We start from the raw sequence: 22,184 nt of genomic DNA, 5'->3' as shown, positions 1-22,184 counted from the left end.
CAAATTTGATGTTTTGTTAATAATTAGAAAAAAAAATCAATTACTTTGTAACTTTCAAAATTTGAGGTGAAAGCATTAAAACTATCCAATAGAAAGTCATTTAAACTGGCTTTAAAATTCTTAGCAAATCATCATGGTGATGATTTTAAGCAAGCTAACAAAACCACATATTATAAAAAAACGAAAAACGATGATGTACACTTAATTGTAAAATAGGACCACCTGAAGGTTGCTAACATCCATAAGTGAATGTGGTGCTATTGACTGGAGACAAATTTGGCACACCTAGTGTCATTGTCAATTTCACTATCATCAGTTCTAGTTTGCGTCAACATAAAAATTAATTAAAAAAAAAAAAAAAATCGAATTTAATTTTTTTTCATATATTTAAAGAAACAATTGATTTAAATTTTATGAAACTCGAATTTTTTTTGGAAGTTGAACAAAATGCTAATATATAATAATTAAAAAATTACTTACATTAATTGGATTATTTCGGAAATAAGCCACCTTTTTTTGGCAAGCTTACCGTAGATCAGTTAGTATGAATCGCCATGTTACAACTTTTTTGACCAGTGTGATTCTATTGCTGTTGATCTCTCTGATTTTTTCTCAAATCAGGTACTCATGTATGTAGAATAGAAAGACAAATTCTCATTCTAACATTTAAAAACAAACTTTATTGGCCATCTTCGTTAAACATGAAATAATGGAGAAGGTGTTAGTAACAGAATAAATCCATGAGTGTGGACAAGGAAAAAGGTTTGAGAATCCATAATATGTAGGACATTTGTCCTGTTTGTAGGGAATATAGAAGAGTTCATAAAAGAAGAATGTTCTTAATAAGGCAGTCTGTACGTGTTAGTTTAAAGGCAAGCCGAGTTCATATGTGGTTTATGTGTGTTGAAATAATATTTGAAATAAGTCCACATGCGGCAGGTCAGTCATCTTGGATATTGAAGCCTTCTTGTTGACACTAAGAGCCTGTGGCTCATGGTGGGTTTTGGTGGTCTCCCAAGAAAGAAGTTTGGTGATTGAACTCAGCGATATCAGGTTGATTATACAAAGGGGCCTGCTTGCGACTGAAGAGAAAGAAGCGGTGAGCACTCCCTTTAATAATCTTCAGGATCAGTGCCCCATTGGCATAAGAGATTGATTGGGCAAGTCAGAATTGAAGTTAAATGTTTGTTCCAATCAGCACCTAGTTGTTGCTGCTGTTATTGGCATTTGTAGCAAATACTACTACTGCTACATGATCACCTTTCATTCCTGGCAAGTTTTTAATTATACTGCTTCTTTTTAAAGATTAAATCAACACCAAGCTAAGACAGATAGAGATTATTGTTATATTTTTTTTTTTTTTTTTTACTTGTGGTTATGGAAGTTTCTTCATATATGAAACCACTTGATTTAAAAAAAAAAAAGAAAAAAAAAGAAAAGATGATTAACACAAAGATAGAAGATGCTTATTGACCTTAGTCTTGATAAGATCAATAGTTAGAAGTAGAGGAAAACAGTCAGCAGAAAGAAAAGGAAAGTGTATTATAACAAAGTACTAGAACACCGAATTGATGAACAAGACTAACAAGTCAAACAAGTTGGAACTAAGGACTAAATCAGACAGTTTAAGTGACACAGTATCTAAGATCAAAGTGTAATGTTTTAACCTATGCTATCATGACCTGGTAATTAACTGCAAACATTTTCATTTCTAACCCACCTTTTTCATTAACTTGTCTGATTTGACATGACATGTAATCAGGGACCAGTGCTTCAGTGACTTTATCATCTGGGGAGCCATTTCAGCCCTAAGGAAATCTGTGTCTTTTCCAATATTAATGGCATATTAATTTCCTATCTGGCAACATCTGACATTATTTTGTTGTTTGAGCAAATTTCAACAGTCCACAAGTCTGGCTGTGGCTAATACTGTTTTGGTCCAGTCATCAAGTGGGTCAGCTGCTCTACTACCTAGTGATCCCCTTGTGATGTTTTGACTTTGCTCAACTTTCCAAATTAAATCTCATCCAGTGATTGACCCAACCATCCCATAAACTGAGCACAGCAACCTCTTTCTTTGCTGACCAGAGATTGACATTCTATTCATCCATCTCAGGATAAACGACACATTACAAATTGTGTTTATGTCTTGTACAATTTAATGAGTTAAGCATCCACTTCACTGACTTTTCAGTCTGTTCAGCAATCATCCAAGGTTGATGCAACATCCTTGCTTAACCAGGATCAATTGGAGAGAGAGGGCCAAACAAATCTCAGTGACATACATTTTTTGACAATGAACATTGGAAAAGGTAGTTAAATGGTTAATGACATGGAATGACAACCTAGGTGTGTCACGTTCAGATCTAATTCATTCCACAGAAACGTTTTCACTTAGTTATGTTGGCAACCTTCATGTGATCACTTTTCTAGTTTTTTTTGTATTACCCAATGTCTTTCTAGAAAGAATATTCCAACTAGAAAGATGTCAGGGAAACTAATACCAACAATAATCATCTGATTCATACGAAAATGAATGAATGTTGCTGAACAACAACAAGCAGCAACTACTTCTACAGTCACCAAAAACAATTTTAAATCTGTACTTGATTTCTAAGCTGGGTCCTCATTGGTGCCATTTTGTTTTTTGCCATGAGGCTGTTTTTATTAGAATGTGATTAGTTCTTTGGGAGACTGAACAATTGCTTGGAAACAGATGCTTCCACTTTGGTTGAATTTTAGTTTTGCAATAGTATGTTTTAGTATGGTTTTGTTTTTACTGGTTTTCAAAATGTAAACTGCTTCAGCCATTTCAGGTTTGTTCTGTAAGTTACAATCAGAAACATTTGTGCATATATGCCCCCACCCACTTCTATAGAAGCATCAAGATTTGTTTTTCTTTTACAGAATTTACATTTAATTCTAGTTGCAAGTCTATCGTTCGGTATCATTATCAGTAAAAAAGAAAACTGTTAAAAGAGAAATATTCGAAGAGTATTTCTTGAAATGGAAATTTGCCTGTGTTGGGAAGAGAAGACAAAAAAATGATTTTGTATTTATTTTTAATAGTAAATTTTAATTGAAGAGTCAAAACTCCTACACAGTGACCATGTTTTATGTTTTATGTTTGAGAAATAACCTCTTTATCAACCTCAAAATATATTATGGAACATGGTCACACACATTAGATCACTGTGTTGAGGTTTTGAATAAACAAGCAAGATTTACTATTGAAAAATATCTTAGTTTTGTCTTCCTACCTCAACACCAACATACTGCCATTCCTTGCACTGCCTTCTAATATTCTGCTCAAGCAAATGGTAAAATTATTAGTGGTTTCAAATTGCAATGTTGGTTTTGTTTGGAAGAATCTTTTTGTTGCAATACTGAGACCACATGTGACCGGTATTGAAATCAAGCACTGAACTCAGATGATGACAAATGGATGATAATGGCCTGTCCTATGAATTCACACAAACACACGTTTATAATAGAATTCCTCTCTGCTCGCATATTGTTGCTCCTTGGCTGTAATCAGGCAGTTGCTTTTTTATGCATGTATCATCCACAAATGTAGAGTATAGAAAAAAAGCTAAATACTGAAAAAAGTACACTGGCTCAAACTATTCTTGTATTAAGCAGCATCTATTTGGTTCTTTGTCAATTGCTCCCAGACCGCTTACAATATAGAATATGATTAGAAAATGCATTTATCACTTCAGATAAACTAGTTATTATTATCGATTTTATCTTAATATAAGAAAAAAAAAAAACAAACAAACAAAAAAAAACATACTTGTCATCCAGCAGTTATTAATCTAGCTCTAATAGTCTTTTTAAATGCACAACTAAAGCACATATCTTTATTATAATCTATTGTAATCTTAAAAACTTATACTTTTCATTTTAATTACCTCCCTTTGAAAATTATTAGACATAATATTTTAAGGTTTTGGTAAGTTATCCTTTTTATAGATTAAATCAGTTTAATGAATTATTGTTTAATATAGACAATAAAAATGCATATATATAGAAAATGGGGCAACAAAATAACAAATGAACAACACCAACATTAATTTATTGCAAACTATTCTATTAAAAAAAAAAATAGTTATGCAAATTATGTATACAAATAATTGTGTTTGAATTTTTTCTCTCTTTATATATATGTAAGACGATGTATTATTGATTTAAATGATGGTGAAAGACTCTGATAGTAATGTAGGTGTGATAAATAAGAACTTTTGCATTTATTCATTTAGATTAATTTGTCACATATATTATCTCCTCCATCTAACTCTTCAGGAGGGCAGGAAAATGATAATATTAATTTGGAAATAATACTAATACAGACATTTAAGAAAAAACGTTTTTTTCCATAAAAAACAACCGTCATTGTCAACTAAACATTCTTTAAATAAAACAAATTTGTCTTTTATTTATTTAAAATTGTAGCAATTTAATTATTGTTAAAGCAATATTCTCAGTTTTCTTATCATTAAAATAATTGCCAGGCAAATATTCTTTAACACAATCAAACAAATGTCACTTGTTGAAATATATTTATTTAAAAGTGTATTCATTTAGTCAACGGGGTGATAGAATTTGATTTTGGAACGATTCATTTAAAAATGGATAAAGTTGGAAGGTTTTATCATAATGATATTTGATCAATTACAAACCACTATCTATGGACGATCTTATTTTTTAACAATGTGAAAAGTGATAATATGCGTATAAACATGAAATAGTTTAGTGTATTATTATATAAATGCTAAATAAGTGTATTATTATATAAATGCTAAATAAGTGTATTATTATATAAATGCTAAATAAGTGTTCTACATAAAAAAAAAACAAATCAATTGTGAAGTATTTAACAAGTGGAAAGAGGATGCACTTAAATTAATGGTTTACTTTGACATCCATAGAAACATACCAGGCAGTCACAAAATAAAGAACATTATTTCACAAGAGAGCAGCTCTAGACACTTTTCTCAGATCTCAGTCCTGATCAAAAGAAGGATGACAAGCTTTGTTGGTCACTGCTAAAGGAATAAAGAAGAAAGTATCAGTGAGGTTTGTTTGTGAATGCAAAAACATGGATGTAGCTTTAGTGGGGAGACAGCACAGAACCTACAAAAGTAGCAACCAAAAGAGGACTCACAATGCACTCATATGTAAGATGGAGTAAGATGGCGTGGGAAAGTCAAGAAAATCAATGACACTACCACTAGTTGTTGTTGTTGTTGTCGATGATGATAATGATGATGATTTCACATAAAGTGAAATGTGAACTCTAAATTTCTCAACCAATAAGAATTCCTGCTTGTTTGAAACAGATTCTCTTCATAAACCTAAATCAGTCACTTGATAAACAAAAAGGTAGAGACGACACAGCAAGTTCATTTCGTTGAACATACTAATGTACCAATACTGTGTGTGAAGATAACAACCATAGCAACAACCGCCTAACAAACAAGATAACAACATGTAGACAAAAATAGAACTCTAGACAAACACATAAATATTTCTAATGTTATATTTTCTTCTCAAGATCTGACTTTTAAAAACATTCCATTACTTTTAACTGTCCCATTTTGTTTCTCCCCCACATAAAAACTTAATAAGGCACAAACAATTAAAAGGACACACTCTGTTGCATTTGTGTAAGCCATTGATTTGAGTGCCCCCCCCCCTCACTTTTGCTTAGTACAAAAAGAAGTAGTAAACCAAAGAAGCAAAGAAAGCAGCTAGTTGCTTTTTACATTTGTTCACGTTGCATCTCTGCCGGTACTTTAATGATTCTATGATTTTATAGTTTTCTTGACTTAAAGTTAACCAGTAGGCATATGAGAAAATGTTGAGAAATTCTGATTTCCAAATAATATGGTTCTGTAAGTATTTTTTTTTTTTTTGACACTTTTCATTTTGACTTCCAACAGGGAAAAATTAGTTTGTCATGCTTTTTTTTTTTTTTGACAAATTGGTACTACTATGCCTTTTTTTTTTATTGTCTTCTTTCATTTTTTTCATTTTAAAATGATAAACTGGATAAAGAATTTAGACATTTTTAAGCGACAAAATGAAAGATTCAAATCTTTATTAGGTTTTTATATTGTAGTACTAATGTATGTGGAGAATGTTATTGTAAATGTCACAGTAAACTATTACCAACATAAATTATTTTAATAGAAATACAGTTGGAAAATCAGCCCAAAACTCAATTTGTCCTGCAGAAGTTCTAGTTGCTCATTTTACATCAATGGTAACATAATTCCAATGAATAAACTGCCATGACTATAAGGCAAGGCGAAGTGTCCTCAGACAACTGTTAACAATTTTACAAAATGAAGGGATCCCATCATATGTGCAAATAGCAGCGTACAACACATGTCTAACCTGTATTCTTGTATGGACATAATTGACGATGAAACGTTAAAACAACACAATCCTGGCTACAACACATCAGAGTGAGAAGTTTGCCGGTTTCACTATAGATCTCTGTGTACAGCAATGCCTGAACTGGTATGGTCACATTAATCCATGTTAACTATTGGAAATGCTGCAAAGTTTGCCCCACATTGATGTTGATGGACCAAACCCATGTAGTAGGCCATATAAGACATGGAGGGGATCAAGCGAAACGACAAGAAAGGAGAAATTGGAAGTCATTTGTTTAACCTCAGCTTGAAACAAGAAATAATAATAATGGTTATAATCATAATGGTTATAATAATAATGGTTATAATAATAATAATGATGCATGTGCATGCAGTAACAATTATAAATAATTTAAGGATATTATTTACTTATTACAATTTGTAAAAAAGTAATTGGCATACACTTAAAACAATGTTTATTAACAAAAATCAAGTTTTTAAATAAGTAGGTGTTTAGGTTGCACATGTGTGGTTCAATATCCAAAGCAGATAATTTGAAGATAGAAATCCGACTAAATTTGAATGAAAGCAAAACCAAATATTGATTAATGAATTTTCAAATGAACAAAAAAAAATTAAAAAAACAAACAAAACTATATCTTTCTTAGTAAAGATCTTTGACTCAGCACCCAAAAATCAATAGACTCAGGAGATATCACATTAATTTTCTGCTAGCTGTGATGAATTCACAGACATGACCTTTTCAGGAATGTATACATTCAGGAGATAGTGACATTTTTATTATATAAAAGACAAAAAAAATATCTATACAAAAATAAAGAAGGAAAACAAAATATTAAAAACAATATTATCTGGAAGAGACCTAACTTATATTTGATGCAATTATTTAAAAAAAAATGTTATTTAAAAAGAAAGTTAGCATAAGGGAAATATATTGTTCAACTCTTCAGTATTCTTTTTTGTCGAAAGTGATATACTTTTCGACAGAGAAACACAGTTTCTGAATCTGCATCAACAGGAGGTAGTCTATTCTGTCGGTGATAACTCTCTGAAGCAGGCACCACTTTCTGACGTGCAGGTAAGTTTGATTCACTTCTACGTATCTCAGCCTTGTATCTGTCAAAGGAAAAGGTATAAAAGAATTCAAATTACTTTAAATCAATACAAGAACAAAAACCAAGGAAAACATGGGTGGAAGTGATAAGGGTGGATTTGAGAGAAAGAGGGATACACAATGATCTAACCATAGATAGGTTAGTTTGGAAGTCAATTTCTAAAAGTCAGCAAACATATGCCAGTATGTAAGACAGATGTTCAATTAAATATTTTTAATCATTGTAATTCTTGTTAGGAAGAGCGAGAACGTTCCCATAATCTCTTGTTTATATTTTTTGTTACATATGTTGTGGTAGATGTTTAGCTTTCTTGTATGTGGCAGAGTTATTTGGTTTACATCAACAAGTTTTTGATCTAATGGACTCTTCACAGACAAATGATTTAATAACAAAATCTATTCACATAAAAGATTTAAAAAAATCAAATATTATGGGATGCTATGATTTCATTGGTTAAGACAATTCAAAGACTCTGATTCTACTGAATTACACCTTAAGTAAAAAAAAAAATACAAATAAAATTGCATGCAGATATTTATACATATTGATACGCACATCAAAAACTAGAATCATCAACTAGATCTGAGATAGTAAAAACAAGAAAAACTAGTAAAAAACATTAACTATTTTAAACAAATAAGAAAACATAAACCATTTTAAACAAATAAAAAAACATTAACTATTTTAAACATAAGAAAACATTAACTATTTTAAACAAATAAGAAAACATTAACTATAAAAGTTAAAGGGAATCTTACACCTAAACCAGTGGTCTAATATCACCACAATCATTAGTTGGTTCAAAAGGAATTACTAACCAAAATAAAATGCGATATCACAGAGGACTTATTTAATAATTCTTGGAGACTATTACTGCAATATCATCAGAGAATCATGTAAAATAGTTATAAAACTATGTCAAATGTGGTGATTGATCAGTTTGATATCGTTACAGACTCAAGTAATATATTGGGACTGAAAGAATCTTTTATTCTATCTAATTTAGATTTTTTGGTTTGGGGGGCAGTGGTTAAACCAGGGTTTAATGATTGTTAACAATACGTCTGGCTACAAATGTGACAAAGTCAGAAAAAAAAATTCTTAAAGGCTTTAATGTAGATAATACCTCCAATTTTAAGAGTGTCAACTTCCCAGCTATTGAGGTTGTTTAGAAGTTTTGTTACCTTGGAGCACAGGGAGGAGCAGGTTCTAGTGCAATTGCAAGAGATAGGAGTTGGAGTAAATTCAAGGAACTTCTACCATTACTAACCAGCAGAGTACTATGACTGTTGACTAAAGAAAAAGTCTATCATGTGTGTGATTATGTATGGAGGTTATACTTGACCAGAAAAGGTTGAGGACTATGTTGTACGCACTGACATCAAAAGGAGATATGTGCAATACAAGAGACTTCATTGGTTTGGTCACATTGTAAAAGTTTATGAGAGTTCTTGGGTTAGTAAATGCAGAACAGTTGGGAAGATCCATTAAAACAAAAGTAATAAGGATAGATTTGAGAAAAAGACAAGTAAATAAAGAGCTGACCAGAGATAAGTTAGTTTTGAAGTCAATTTTTAAAAACAATACATGCCAGCATTTAAAATAGATGCTAAAGCAAATATGAAAAAGAAAAAAGAAAGAAAAAAAAGAAAAAAAGAGAAAAAGAAGGTGCAATGTATGGCTTAATTTACCCTGAAGTTTTTGTTATCTGTGTTTATTGGGTTAGATAATTGTGTGCATATTAAAAGCTTTTCGTCTAGCAAAATATTTAGGTTTAATAAAACCAATCCACAATAATTTTCTTTTTGTTTCTCAACTATGTGATCGTACTCACAATTGAAACATGCCTCCATTTTCGACTACTCCAATGTTTACACTTAATAACAACAATTTTCATGGAATATAATTATTCTTTATCATCAGTGTAGCTAGATATAATTGTACTATGCATTGCAGAATACAAACTAAAGTCACCTTTGACTACCATCCAGCGTCTTTGCTACCATGACCACAGCAATAAGATGAAGAAAGGGAAATATTCATATATTCATTGAATAATTAGCCTCTGTAGAATGCTCAACCAACCAAGAGGGAATTTTTCATTGTATGTGTGTATTTATTATATTAAAACAAATAATTTTCAGCTCTTTCTAAGTAATAAAAATAAAAATAAAATCAAAAATTAACATAAAATGACATACCTACAGTATTCATTAAATGTCAATACATAACATTTCTCTTCAATGCAAGCTACATTATTAATATCTCTGTGTTTTGAAGCAAAGATTTCACAATCAATATTGTGTGGTTGTCGTCCAGATTCGGTATGTTCTGGCCGGTAATACCACAATAAACTCATCATCATTTCACCTGAAAAATTGAGGAATGAAAAAAAAAAAAAAAAAAAAAATTTAATAGATCTCACCAATTCATTTTTTTTTTTTTTTTTTTTTGTCAAGCAATAATCCAAACAATTAGAATTTTACTTTAATATCTAAAATATATGGAAACAACAATAAAATAGGTCATAGTTAAAGAAGTTAATGCTTACATATCATTGGATATTATAAGTCATGCTTAGAAGAATCATTATCTATAATTAAACTGGTTACCTGTATAGGAAATGGTTCGGATTTAATCATTATAAACACCCATATATATATAGTTACTCTATACTACTTATAAAAATAAAAAAAATGAAATAACTGACCCAAGATTTAAGCACACTAATATAAAGTACTGCCGAGTTTGGTTTATTTTAAAAATGCCATGTCACTGCTAATTTTAGCAAGTTCTGAAGTAAAAAAAAGAATCCAAAAGTTTTTTGTCATTTACATTTTAAGTATCGAGTTACAATAAAACATTATTCTGGCAGAATTCACCAAACATTTTCATAAAAATCAGTCAATATTCTGCCACACAAAATTTTATATGGTATCAGAAAAAATAAATATTTCAAATGGAATATCTGTTTTATATAAAAGAGTGCATTGAAAATTTTATAGCAATGATCAAATGATATGTATTAATGACAAAGTATTTTTAATGCTTTAAGAGTTGTTCTTCATTAAACTGCTTTCCACACAATCTTTTTTTTTTTTTTTTTTTTTCAGACAGAGCAGACTAATAAAATAAAAAACTAGAGCTGAGAAAAACTTTTGAAAAATATTATTTCTAGAATAAAAACACGGGTATTATTTTTAAATTTATTTGATCAAGTACTTGATAAATACAGTGTGAATCATCTCAAACAATTGTGAAATATATACATTGTTTTAGCTGTTACATTAGATAAACAATTTGGTATATGAAAAAACACATTGGCAATAAGAAAAACTGAAATTGAGATGAATTTCCTAATCTAAAAAAAACAAATTTTTTTCTTAAGCAACACTGTTCAGTTTTCAGTTTATACTAGAAACTCAAATTAAGAGAAAGACATGTGAAGAGGAAATAAGAATTCATTCATTGATGAAACGAAAGGCATCTAACTCTCTTATTCCCTTCATGAATTGAACAACTTAACATTTTCAGTTTTGTTCATAAGGGAAAAAGAAAAATCAGAATTTTTCTTCTTAAAAAACAAAACAAACGACTTTAATTTTGATCAAAATATAGAGGTTCTCTCAATTTAAGTAGAAATTCGCTTTTCTCTGGCTTAAAGAAAAAAGTGGAATTCCACTAACAAGTGAAGAAATAACATACCTAAAATAATAAACAATGGAATCCGCAAAATAAAATATATTTTTTTTTGGTATATTTTTTTCAAGCTGTTTTTGCTTATAATAGAATCTATGGATTTCAAGCACCACAAATTAAGCAGCAACATAAAGGACACTTTTTCAGTAAAACCGGTTGAATAACTAACAATACCTACTTTTCATAACTTCTTTTTTTAATAAAAAGTTTTATTTAAAAAAAGTCTTATGAACACTAGCATGCTTTACTATATATATGATGATGCCATTTATTAACTTACACAGCTATCAACTTCTCAAGTTAAAAAATAATAGTTTAAAAATTCTCAACATTTATTCATAAAATGTTATATAAAATATTCAGTTTTCAGGTACTTGACAATGACTAATTAATAGTTTTATAATAGAACAATATTCAATAATATATATATGTATGTGTGCATTTCTACAAAGTCTGCCTACAGGGTGCCCGCAAAGTCTGCCTACATAATCTTAAGAGTGCCCACAAAGTATGCCTACATAATCTTCAGAGTGCCCATAAAGTCTGCCTACATAATCTTCAGGGTGCACACAAAGTATGCCTACATAATCTTCAGGGTGTACACAAAGTCTGCCTACATAATCTTCAGAGTGCCCACAAAGTCTGCCTACATAATCTTCAGGGTGCCCAGAAAGTCTTCCTACATAATCTTCAGGGTGCACACAAAGTATGCCTACATAATCTTCAAGGTGTACACAAAGTCTGCCTACATAATCTTCAGAGTGCCCACAAAGTCTGCCTACATAATCTTCAAGGTGCACACAAAGTCTGCCTACATAATCTTCAAGGTGCACACAAAGTCTGCCTACATAATCTTCAGGGTGCACACAAAGTATGCCTACATAATCTTCAAGGTGCACACAAAGTCTGCCTACATAATCTTCAGGGTGCACACAAAGTATGCCTACATAATCTTCAAGGTGTACACAAAGTCTGCCTACATAATCTTCACGGTGTACACAAAGTATGCCTACATAATCTTCAGGGTGCACACAAAGTCTGCCTACATAATCTTCAGGGTGCACACAAAGTATGCCTACATAATCTTCAAGGTGTACACAAAGTCTGCCTACATAATCTTCAAGGTGTACACAAAGTATGCCTACATAATCTTCAGGGTGCACACAAAGTCTGCCTACATAATCTTCAGGGTGCACACAAAGTATGCCTACATAATCTTCAGGGTGTACACAAAGTATGCCTACATAATCTTCAAGGTGTACACAAAGTATGCCTACATAATCTTCAGGGTGCACACAAAGTATGCCTACATAATCTTCAGGGTGCACACAAAGTATGCCTACATAATCTTCAAGGTGTACACAAAGCCTGCCTACATAATCTTCAGAGTGCACACAAAGTCTGCCTACATAATCTTCAGGGTGCACACAAAGTCTACCTACATAATCTTCAGAGTGCACACAAAGTCAGCCTACATAATCTTCAAGGTGCACACAAAGTCTGCCTACATAATCTTCAGGATGCACACAAAGTATGCCTACATAATCTTCAGGGTGCACACAAAGTATGCCTACATAATCCTCAGGGTGCACACAAAGTATGCCTACATAATCTTCAAGGTGTACACAAAGTCTGCCTACATAATCTTCAAGGTGCACACAAAGTCTGCCTACATAATCTTCAGGGTGCACACAAAGTATGCCTACATAATCTTCAGGGTGCACACAAAGTATGCCTACATAATCTTCAGGGTGCACACAAAGTCTGCCTACATAATCTTCAGAGTGCCCACAAAGTATGCCTACATAATCTTCAAGGTGTACACAAAGTATGCCTACATAATCTTCAGGGTGTACACAAAGTCTGCCTACATAATCTTCAGAGTGCCCAAAAAGTCTGCCTACATAATCTTCAGAGTGCCCAGAAAGTCTTCCTACATAATCTTCAGGGTGCACACAAAGTATGCCTACATAATCTTCAAGGTGTACACAAAGTCTGCCTACATAATCTTCAGAGTGCCCACAAAGTCTGCCTACATAATCTTCAAGGTGCACACAAAGTCTGCCTACATAATCTTCAAGGTGCACACAAAGTCTGCCTACATAATCTTCAAGGTGCACACAAAGTCTGCCTACATAATCTTCAGGTTGAACACAAAGTATGCCTACATAATCTTCAAGGTGCACACAAAGTCTGCCTACACATTCTTCAGGGTGCACACAAAGTATGCCTACATAATCTTCAAGGTGTACACAAAGTATGCCTACATAATCTTCAGGGTGCACACAAAGTATGCCTACATAATCTTCAAGGTGTACACAAAGTCTGCCTACATAATCTTCAGAGTGCCCACACAGTCTTCCTACATAATCTTCAGAGTGTACACAAAGTCTGCCTACATAATCTTCAGGGTGCACACAAAGTCTGCCTACATAATCTTCAGGGTGCACACAAAGTCTGCCTACATAATCTTCAAGGTGCACACAAAGTATGCCTACATAATCTTAAGAGTGCACACAAAGTATGCCTACATAATCTTCAGGGTGCACACAAAGTATGCCTACATAATCTTCAGGGTGCACACAAAGTATGCCTACATAATCTTCAGGGTGCACACAAAGTATGCCTACATAATCTTCAGGGTGCACACAAAGTCTGCCTACATAATCTTCAGAGTGCCCACACAGTCTTCCTACATAATCTTCAGAGTGTACACAAAGTCTGCCTACATAATCTTCAGAGTGTACACAAAGTCTGCCTACATAATCTTCAGGGTGCACACAAAGTCTGCCTACATAATCTTCAGGGTGCACACAAAGTATGCCTACATAATCTTAAGAGTGCACACAAAGTATGCCTACATAATCTTCAGGGTGCACACAAAGTATGCCTACATAATCTTCAGGGTGCACACAAAGTATGCCTACATAATCTTCAGGGTGCACACAAAGTATGCCTACATAATCTTCAGGGTGCACACAAAGTATGCCTACATAATCTTCAAGGTGTACACAAAGTCTGCCTACATAATCTTCAGGGTGTACACAAAGTCTGCCTACATAATCTTCAGAGTGCCCACAAAGTCTGCCTACATAATCTTCAGAGTGCCCACAAAGTCTTCCTACATAATCTTCAGAGTGCACACAAAGTCTGCCTACACAATCTTCAGGGTGCACACAAAGTATGCCTACATAATCTTCAGGGTGCACACAAAGTATGCCTACATAATCTTCAAGGTGCACACAAAGTATGCCTACATAATCTTCAGAGTGCACACAAAGTCTGCCTACATAATCTTCAGGGTGCACACAAAGTATGCCTACATAATCTTCAGGGTGCACACAAAGTATGCCTACATAATCTTCAGGGTGCACACAAAGTATGCCTACATAATCTTCAGGGTGCACACACAGTATGCCTACATAATCTTCAAGGTGTACACAAAGTCTGCCTACATAATCTTCAGAGTGCACACAAAGTCTGCCTACATAATCTTCAAGGTGCACACAAAGTCTGCCTACATAATCTTCAAGGTGCACACAAAGTATGCCTACATAATCTTCAGGGTGCACACAAAGTATGCCTACATAATCTTCCTGGTGCAAACAAAGTATGCCTACATAATCTTCAGGGTACACACAAAGTATGCCTACATAATCTTCAAGGTGTACACAAAGTCTGCCTACATAATCTTCAGGGTGTACACAAAGTCTGCCTACATAATCTTCAGAGTGCCCACAAAGTCTGCCTACATAATCTTCAGAGTGCCCACAAAGTCTTCCTACATAATCTTCAGAGTGCACACAAAGTCTGCCTACATAATCTTCAGGGTGCACACAAAGTCTGCCTACATAATCTTCAGGGTGCACACAAAGTATGCCTATATAATCTTCAGGGTGCACACAAAGTATGCCTACATAATCTTCAAGGTGTACACAAAGTATGCCTACATAATCTTCAGGGTGCACACAAAGTATGCCTACATAATCTTCAGGGTGCACACAAAGTATGCCTATATAATCTTCAGGGTGCACACAAAGTATGCCTACATAATCTTCAGGGTGCACACAAAGTATGCCTATATAATCTTCACGGTGCACACAAAGTATGCCTACATAATCTTCAAGGTGTACACAAAGTATGCCTATATAATCTTCAGGGTGCACACAAAGTCTGCCTACATAATCTTCAGGGTGCACACAAAGTATGCCTACATAATCTTCAGGGTGCACACAAAGTCTGCCTATATAATCTTCAGGGTGCACACAAAGTGTGCCTACACAATCTTCAGGGTGCACACAAAGTATGCCTATATAATCTTCAAGGTGTACACAAAGTATGCCTACATAATCTTCAAGGTGTACACAAAGTATGCCTATATAATCTTCAGGGTGCACACAAAGTCTGCCTACATAATCTTCAGGGTGCACACAAAGTATGCCTACATAATCTTCAGGGTGCACACAAAGTATGCCTACATAATCTTCAAGGTGTACACAAAGTCTGCCTACATAATCTTCAGGGTGCACACAAAGTCTGCCTATATAATCTTCAGGGTGCACACAAAGTATGCCTACATAATCTTCAAGGTGTACACCAAGTCTGCCTACATAATCTTCAGAGTGCCCACAAAGTCTGCCTACATAATCTTCAGAGTGCCCACAAAGTCTTCCTACATAATCTTCAGAGTGCACACAAAGTATGCCTACATAATCTTCAGGGTGCACACAAAGTATGCCTACATAATCTTAAAGGTGTACACAAAGTCTGCCTACATAATCTTCAGAGTGCCCACAAAGTCTGCCTACATAATCTTAAGAGTGCCCACAAAGTCTGCCTACATAATCTTCAGAGTGCCCACAAAGTCTTCCTACATAATCTTCAGAGTGCACACAAAGTCTGCCTACATAATCTTAAGGGTGCACACAAAGTCTGCCTACATAATCTTCAGAGTGCACACAAAGTCTGCCTACATAATCTTCAAGGTGCACACAAAGTCTGCCTACATAATCTTCAGGGTGCACACAAAGTATGCCTACATAATCTTCAGGGTGCACACAAAGTATACCTACATAATCTTCAGGGTGCACAAAAAGTATGCCTACATAATCTTCAGGGTGCACACAAAGTATGCCTACATAATCTTCAGGGTGCACACAAAGTATGCCTACATAATCTTCAGGGTGCACAAAAAGTATGCCTACATAATCTTCAGGGTGCACACAAAGTCTGCCTATATAATATTCAGGGTGCACACAAAGTATGCCTACATAATCTTCAGAGTGCCCACAAAGTCTGCCTACATAATCTTCAGGGTGCCCAGAAAGTCTTCCTACATAATCTTCAGGGTGCACACAAAGTATGCCTACATAATCTTCAAGGTGTACACAAAGTCTGCCTACATAATCTTCAGAGTGCCCACAAAGTCTGCCTACATAATCTTCAAGGTGCACACAAAGTCTGCCTACATAATCTTCAAGGTGCACACAAAGTCTGCCTACATAATCTTCAGGGTGCACACAAAGTATGCCTACATAATCTTCAAGGTGCACACAAAGTCTGCCTACATAATCTTCAGGGTGCACACAAAGTATGCCTACATAATCTTCAAGGTGTACACAAAGTCTGCCTACATAATCTTCAAGGTGTACACAAAGTATGCCTACATAATCTTCAGGGTGCACACAAAGTCTGCCTACATAATCTTCAGGGTGCACACAAAGTATGCCTACATAATCTTCAAGGTGTACACAAAGTCTGCCTACATAATCTTCAAGGTGTACACAAAGTATGCCTACATAATCTTCAGGGTGCACACAAAGTCTGCCTACATAATCTTCAGGGTGCACACAAAGTATGCCTACATAATCTTCAAGGTGTACACAAAGTATGCCTACATAATCTTCAAGGTGTACACAAAGTATGCCTACATAATCTTCAGGGTGCACACAAAGTATGCCTACATAATCTTCAGGGTGCACACAAAGTATGCCTACATAATCTTCAAGGTGTACACAAAGCCTGCCTACATAATCTTCAGAGTGCACACAAAGTCTGCCTACATAATCTTCAGGGTGCACACAAAGTCTACCTACATAATCTTCAGAGTGCACACAAAGTAAGCCTACATAATCTTCAAGGTGCACACAAAGTCTGCCTACATAATCTTCAGGATGCACACAAAGTATGCCTACATAATCTTCAGGGTGCACACAAAGTATGCCTACATAATCCTCAGGGTGCACACAAAGTATGCCTACATAATCTTCAAGGTGTACACAAAGTCTGCCTACATAATCTTCAAGGTGCACACAAAGTCTGCCTACATAATCTTCAGGGTGCACACAAAGTATGCCTACATAATCTTCAGGGTGCACACAAAGTATGCCTACATAATCTTCAGGGTGCACACAAAGTCTGCCTACATAATCTTCAGAGTGCCCACAAAGTATGCCTACATAATCTTCAAGGTGTACACAAAGTATGCCTACATAATCTTCAGGGTGTACACAAAGTCTGCCTACATAATCTTCAGAGTGCCCACAAAGTCTGCCTACATAATCTTCAGAGTGCCCAGAAAGTCTTCCTACATAATCTTCAGGGTGCACACAAAGTATGCCTACATAATCTTCAAGGTGTACACAAAGTCTGCCTACATAATCTTCAGAGTGCCCACAAAGTCTGCCTACATAATCTTCAAGGTGCACACAAAGTCTGCCTACATAATCTTCAAGGTGCACACAAAGTCTGCCTACATAATCTTCAGGGTGAACACAAAGTATGCCTACATAATCTTCAAGGTGCACACAAAGTCTGCCTACACATTCTTCAGGGTGCACACAAAGTATGCCTACATAATCTTCAAGGTGTACACAAAGTATGCCTACATAATCTTCAGGGTGCACACAAAGTATGCCTACATAATCTTCAAGGTGTACACAAAGTCTGCCTACATAATCTTCAGAGTGCCCACACAGTCTTCCTACATAATCTTCAGAGTGTACACAAAGTCTGCCTACATAATCTTCAGGGTGCACACAAAGTCTGCCTACATAATCTTCAGGGTGCACACAAAGTCTGCCTACATAATCTTCAGGGTGCACACAAAGTCTGCCTACATAATCTTCAGGGTGCACACAAAGTATGCCTACATAATCTTCAAGGTGTACACAAAGTCTGCCTACATAATCTTCAGGGTGTACACAAAGTCTGCCTACATAATCTTCAGAGTGCCCACAAAGTCTGCCTACATAATCTTCAGAGTGCCCACAAAGTCTTCCTACATAATCTTCAGAGTGCACACAAAGTCTGCCTACACAATCTTCAGGGTGCACACAAAGTATGCCTACATAATCTTCAGGGTGCACACAAAGTATGCCTACATAATCTTCAAGGTGCACACAAAGTATGCCTACATAATCTTCAGAGTGCACACAAAGTCTGCCTACATAATCTTCAGGGTGCACACAAAGTATGCCTACATAATCTTCAGGGTGCACACAAAGTATGCCTACATAATCTTCAGGGTGCACACAAAGTATGCCTACATAATCTTCAGGGTGCACACACAGTATGCCTACATAATCTTCAAGGTGTACACAAAGTCTGCCTACATAATCTTCAGAGTGCACACAAAGTCTGCCTACATAATCTTCAAGGTGCACACAAAGTCTGCCTACATAATCTTCAAGGTGCACACAAAGTATGCCTACATAATCTTCAGGGTGCACACAAAGTATGCCTACATAATCTTCCTGGTGCAAACAAAGTATGCCTACATAATCTTCAGGGTGCACACAAAGTATGCCTACATAATCTTCAGGGTGCACACAAAGTATGCCTACATAATCTTCAAGGTGTACACAAAGTCTGCCTACATAATCTTCAGGGTGTACACAAAGTCTGCCTACATAATCTTCAGAGTGCCCACAAAGTCTGCCTACATAATCTTAAGAGTGCCCACAAAGTCTTCCTACATAATCTTCAGAGTGCACACAAAGTCTGCCTACATAATCTTCAGGGTGCACACAAAGTCTGCCTACATAATCTTCAGGGTGCACACAAAGTATGCCTATATAATCTTCAGGGTGCACACAAAGTATGCCTACATAATCTTCAGAGTGCCCACAAAGTATGCCTACATAATCTTCAGGGTGCACACAAAGTATGCCTACATAATCTTCAGGGTGCACACAAAGTCTGCCTATATAATCTTCAGGGTGCACACAAAGTATGCCTACATAATCTTCAGGGTGCACACAAAGTATGCCTATATAATCTTCAGGGTGCACACAAAGTATGCCTACATAATCTTCAAGGTGTACACAAAGTATGCCTATATAATCTTCAGGGTGCACACAAAGTCTGCCTACATAATCTTCAGGGTGCACACAAAGTCTGCCTACATAATCTTCAGGGTGCACACAAAGTCTGCCTATATAATCTTCAGGGTGCACACAAAGTGTGCCTACATAATCTTCAGGGTGCACACAAAGTATGCCTATATAATCTTCAAGGTGTACACAAAGTATGCCTACATAATCTTCAAGGTGTACACAAAGTATGCCTATATAATCTTCAGGGTGCACACAAAGTCTGCCTACATAATCTTCAGGGTGCACACAAAGTATGCCTACATAATCTTCAGGGTGCACACAAAGTATGCCTACATAATCTTCAAGGTGTACACAAAGTCTGCCTACATAATCTTCAGGGTGCACACAAAGTATGCCTATATAATCTTCAGGGTGCACACAAAGTATGCCTACATAATCTTCAAGGTGTACACCAAGTCTGCCTACATAATCTTCAGAGTGCCCACAAAGTCTGCCTACATAATCTTCAGAGTGCCCACAAAGTCTTCCTACATAATCTTCAGAGTGCACACAAAGTATGCCTACATAATCTTCAGGGTGCACACAAAGTATGCCTACATAATCTTAAAGGTGTACACAAAGTCTGCCTACATAATCTTCAGAGTGCCCACAAAGTCTGCCTACATAATCTTAAGAGTGCCCACAAAGTCTGCCTACATAATCTTCAGAGTGCCCACAAAGTCTGCCTACATAATCTTCAGGGTGCACACAAAGTCTGCCTACATAATCTTCAGAGTGCACACAAAGTCTGCCTACATAATCTTCAAGGTGCACACAAAGTCTGCCTACATAATCTTCAGGGTGCACACAAAGTATGCCTACATAATCTTCAGGGTGCACACAAAGTATACCTACATAATCTTCAGGGTGCAAAAAAAGTATGCCTACATAATCTTCAGGGTGCACACAAAGTATGCCTACATAATCTTCAGGGTGCACACAAAGTATGCCTACATAATCTTCAGGGTGCACAAAAAGTATGCCTACATAATCTTCAGGGTGCACAGAAAGTCTGCCTACATAATATTCAGGGTGCACACAAAGTATGCCTACATAATCTTCAGGGTGCACACAAAGTATGCCTACATAATCTTCAGGGTGCACACAAAGTATGCCTACATAATCTTCAGGGTGAACACAAAGTATGCCTACATAATCTTCAAGGTGCACACAAAGTATGCCTACATAATCTTCAGGGTGCACACAAAGTATGCCTACATAATCTTCAAGGTGCACACAAAGTATGCCTACATAATCTTCCAGGTGCACACAAAGTATGCCTACATAATCTTCAGGGTGCACACAAAGTATGCCTACATAATCTTCAAGGTGCACACAAAGTATGCCTACATAATCTTCAGGGTGCACACAAAGTATGCCGACATAATCTTCAGGGTGCACACAAAGTATGCCTACATAATCTTCAAGGTGCACACAAAGTATGCCTACATAATCTGCAGGGTGCACACAAAGTATGCCTACATAATCTTCAGGGTGCACACAAAGTATGCCTACATAATATTCAAGGTGCACACAAAGTATGCCTACATAATCTTCAAGGTGTACACAAAGTATGCCTACATAATCTTCAAGGTGCACACAAAGTATGCCTACATAATCTTCAAGGTGTACACAAAGTATGCCTACATAATCTTCAAGGTGCACACAAAGTATGCCTACATAATCTGCAGGGTGCACACAAAGTCTGCCTACATAATCTTCAGGGTGCACACCAAGTATGCCTACATAATCTTCAAGGTGCACACAAAGTATGCCTACATAATCTTCAGGGTGCACACAAAGTATGCCTACATAATCGTCAAGGTGCACACAAAGTATGCCTACATAATCTGCAGGGTGCACACAAAGTATGCCTACATAATCTTCAAGGTGCACACAAAGTATGCCTACATAATCTTCAGGGTGCACACAAAGTATGCCTACATAATCTTCAGGGTGCACACAAAGTATGCCTACATAATCTTCAAGGTGCACACAAAGTATGCCTACATAATCTGCAGGGTGCACACAAAGTATGCCTACATAATCTTCAGGGTGCACACAAAGTATGCCTACATAATATTCAAGGTGCACACAAAGTATGCCTACATAATCTTCAGGGTGCACACAAAGTATGCCTACATAATCTTCAAGGTGTACACAAAGTATGCCTACATAATCTTCAGGGTGCACACAAAGTATGCCTACATAATCTTCAAGGTGTACACAAAGTATGCCTACATAATCTTCAAGGTGTACACAAAGTATGCCTACATAATCTTCAGGGTGCACACAAAGTATGCCTACATAATCTTCAAGGTGCACACAAAGTATGCCTACATAATCTGCAGGGTGCACACAAAGTATGCCTACATAATCTTCAGGGTGCACACAAAGTCTGCCTACATAATATTCAAGGTGCACACAAAGTATGCCTACATAATCTTCAGGGTGCACACAAAGTATGCCTACATAATCTTCAGGGTGCACACAAAGTATGCCTACATAATCTTCAGGGTGCACACAAAGTATGCCTACATAATCTTCAGGGTGCACACAAAGTATGCCTACATAATCTTCCGAGTGCACAC

General features: G+C 35.6%; 1 protein-coding gene across 3 annotated transcripts in view; it reads right to left on the bottom strand.

Moving 5' to 3' along the window:
* Window positions 1-7,157: 7,157 nt before the first annotated feature.
* The window catches only part of LOC145268187 (uncharacterized), a 141,164-nt gene continuing 126,137 nt past the window's right edge, over window positions 7,158-22,184 (bottom strand). For 2 of the 3 annotated variants that reach the window (XM_080123420.1, XM_080123422.1), the window contains exons 5-6: window positions 9,721-9,889; window positions 7,158-7,520 (exon numbers count right to left, since the gene is read on the bottom strand). In XM_080123420.1, the coding sequence (XP_079979546.1) occupies window positions 7,343-7,520; window positions 9,721-9,889 (347 nt within the window). In that variant the 3' untranslated portion in view covers window positions 7,158-7,342. The remainder of the gene's footprint in view (window positions 7,521-9,720; window positions 9,890-22,184) is intronic. The other variant, XM_080123421.1, reaches the window with a different exon arrangement.

This window comes from Euprymna scolopes, chromosome 43, assembly GCF_053919585.1.
Source record: "Euprymna scolopes isolate OS-2025 chromosome 43, ASM5391958v1, whole genome shotgun sequence".
Taxonomy (NCBI): Eukaryota; Metazoa; Mollusca; class Cephalopoda; order Sepiida; family Sepiolidae; genus Euprymna; species Euprymna scolopes.
This window is presented reverse-complemented; position numbering and strand designations above follow the sequence as displayed.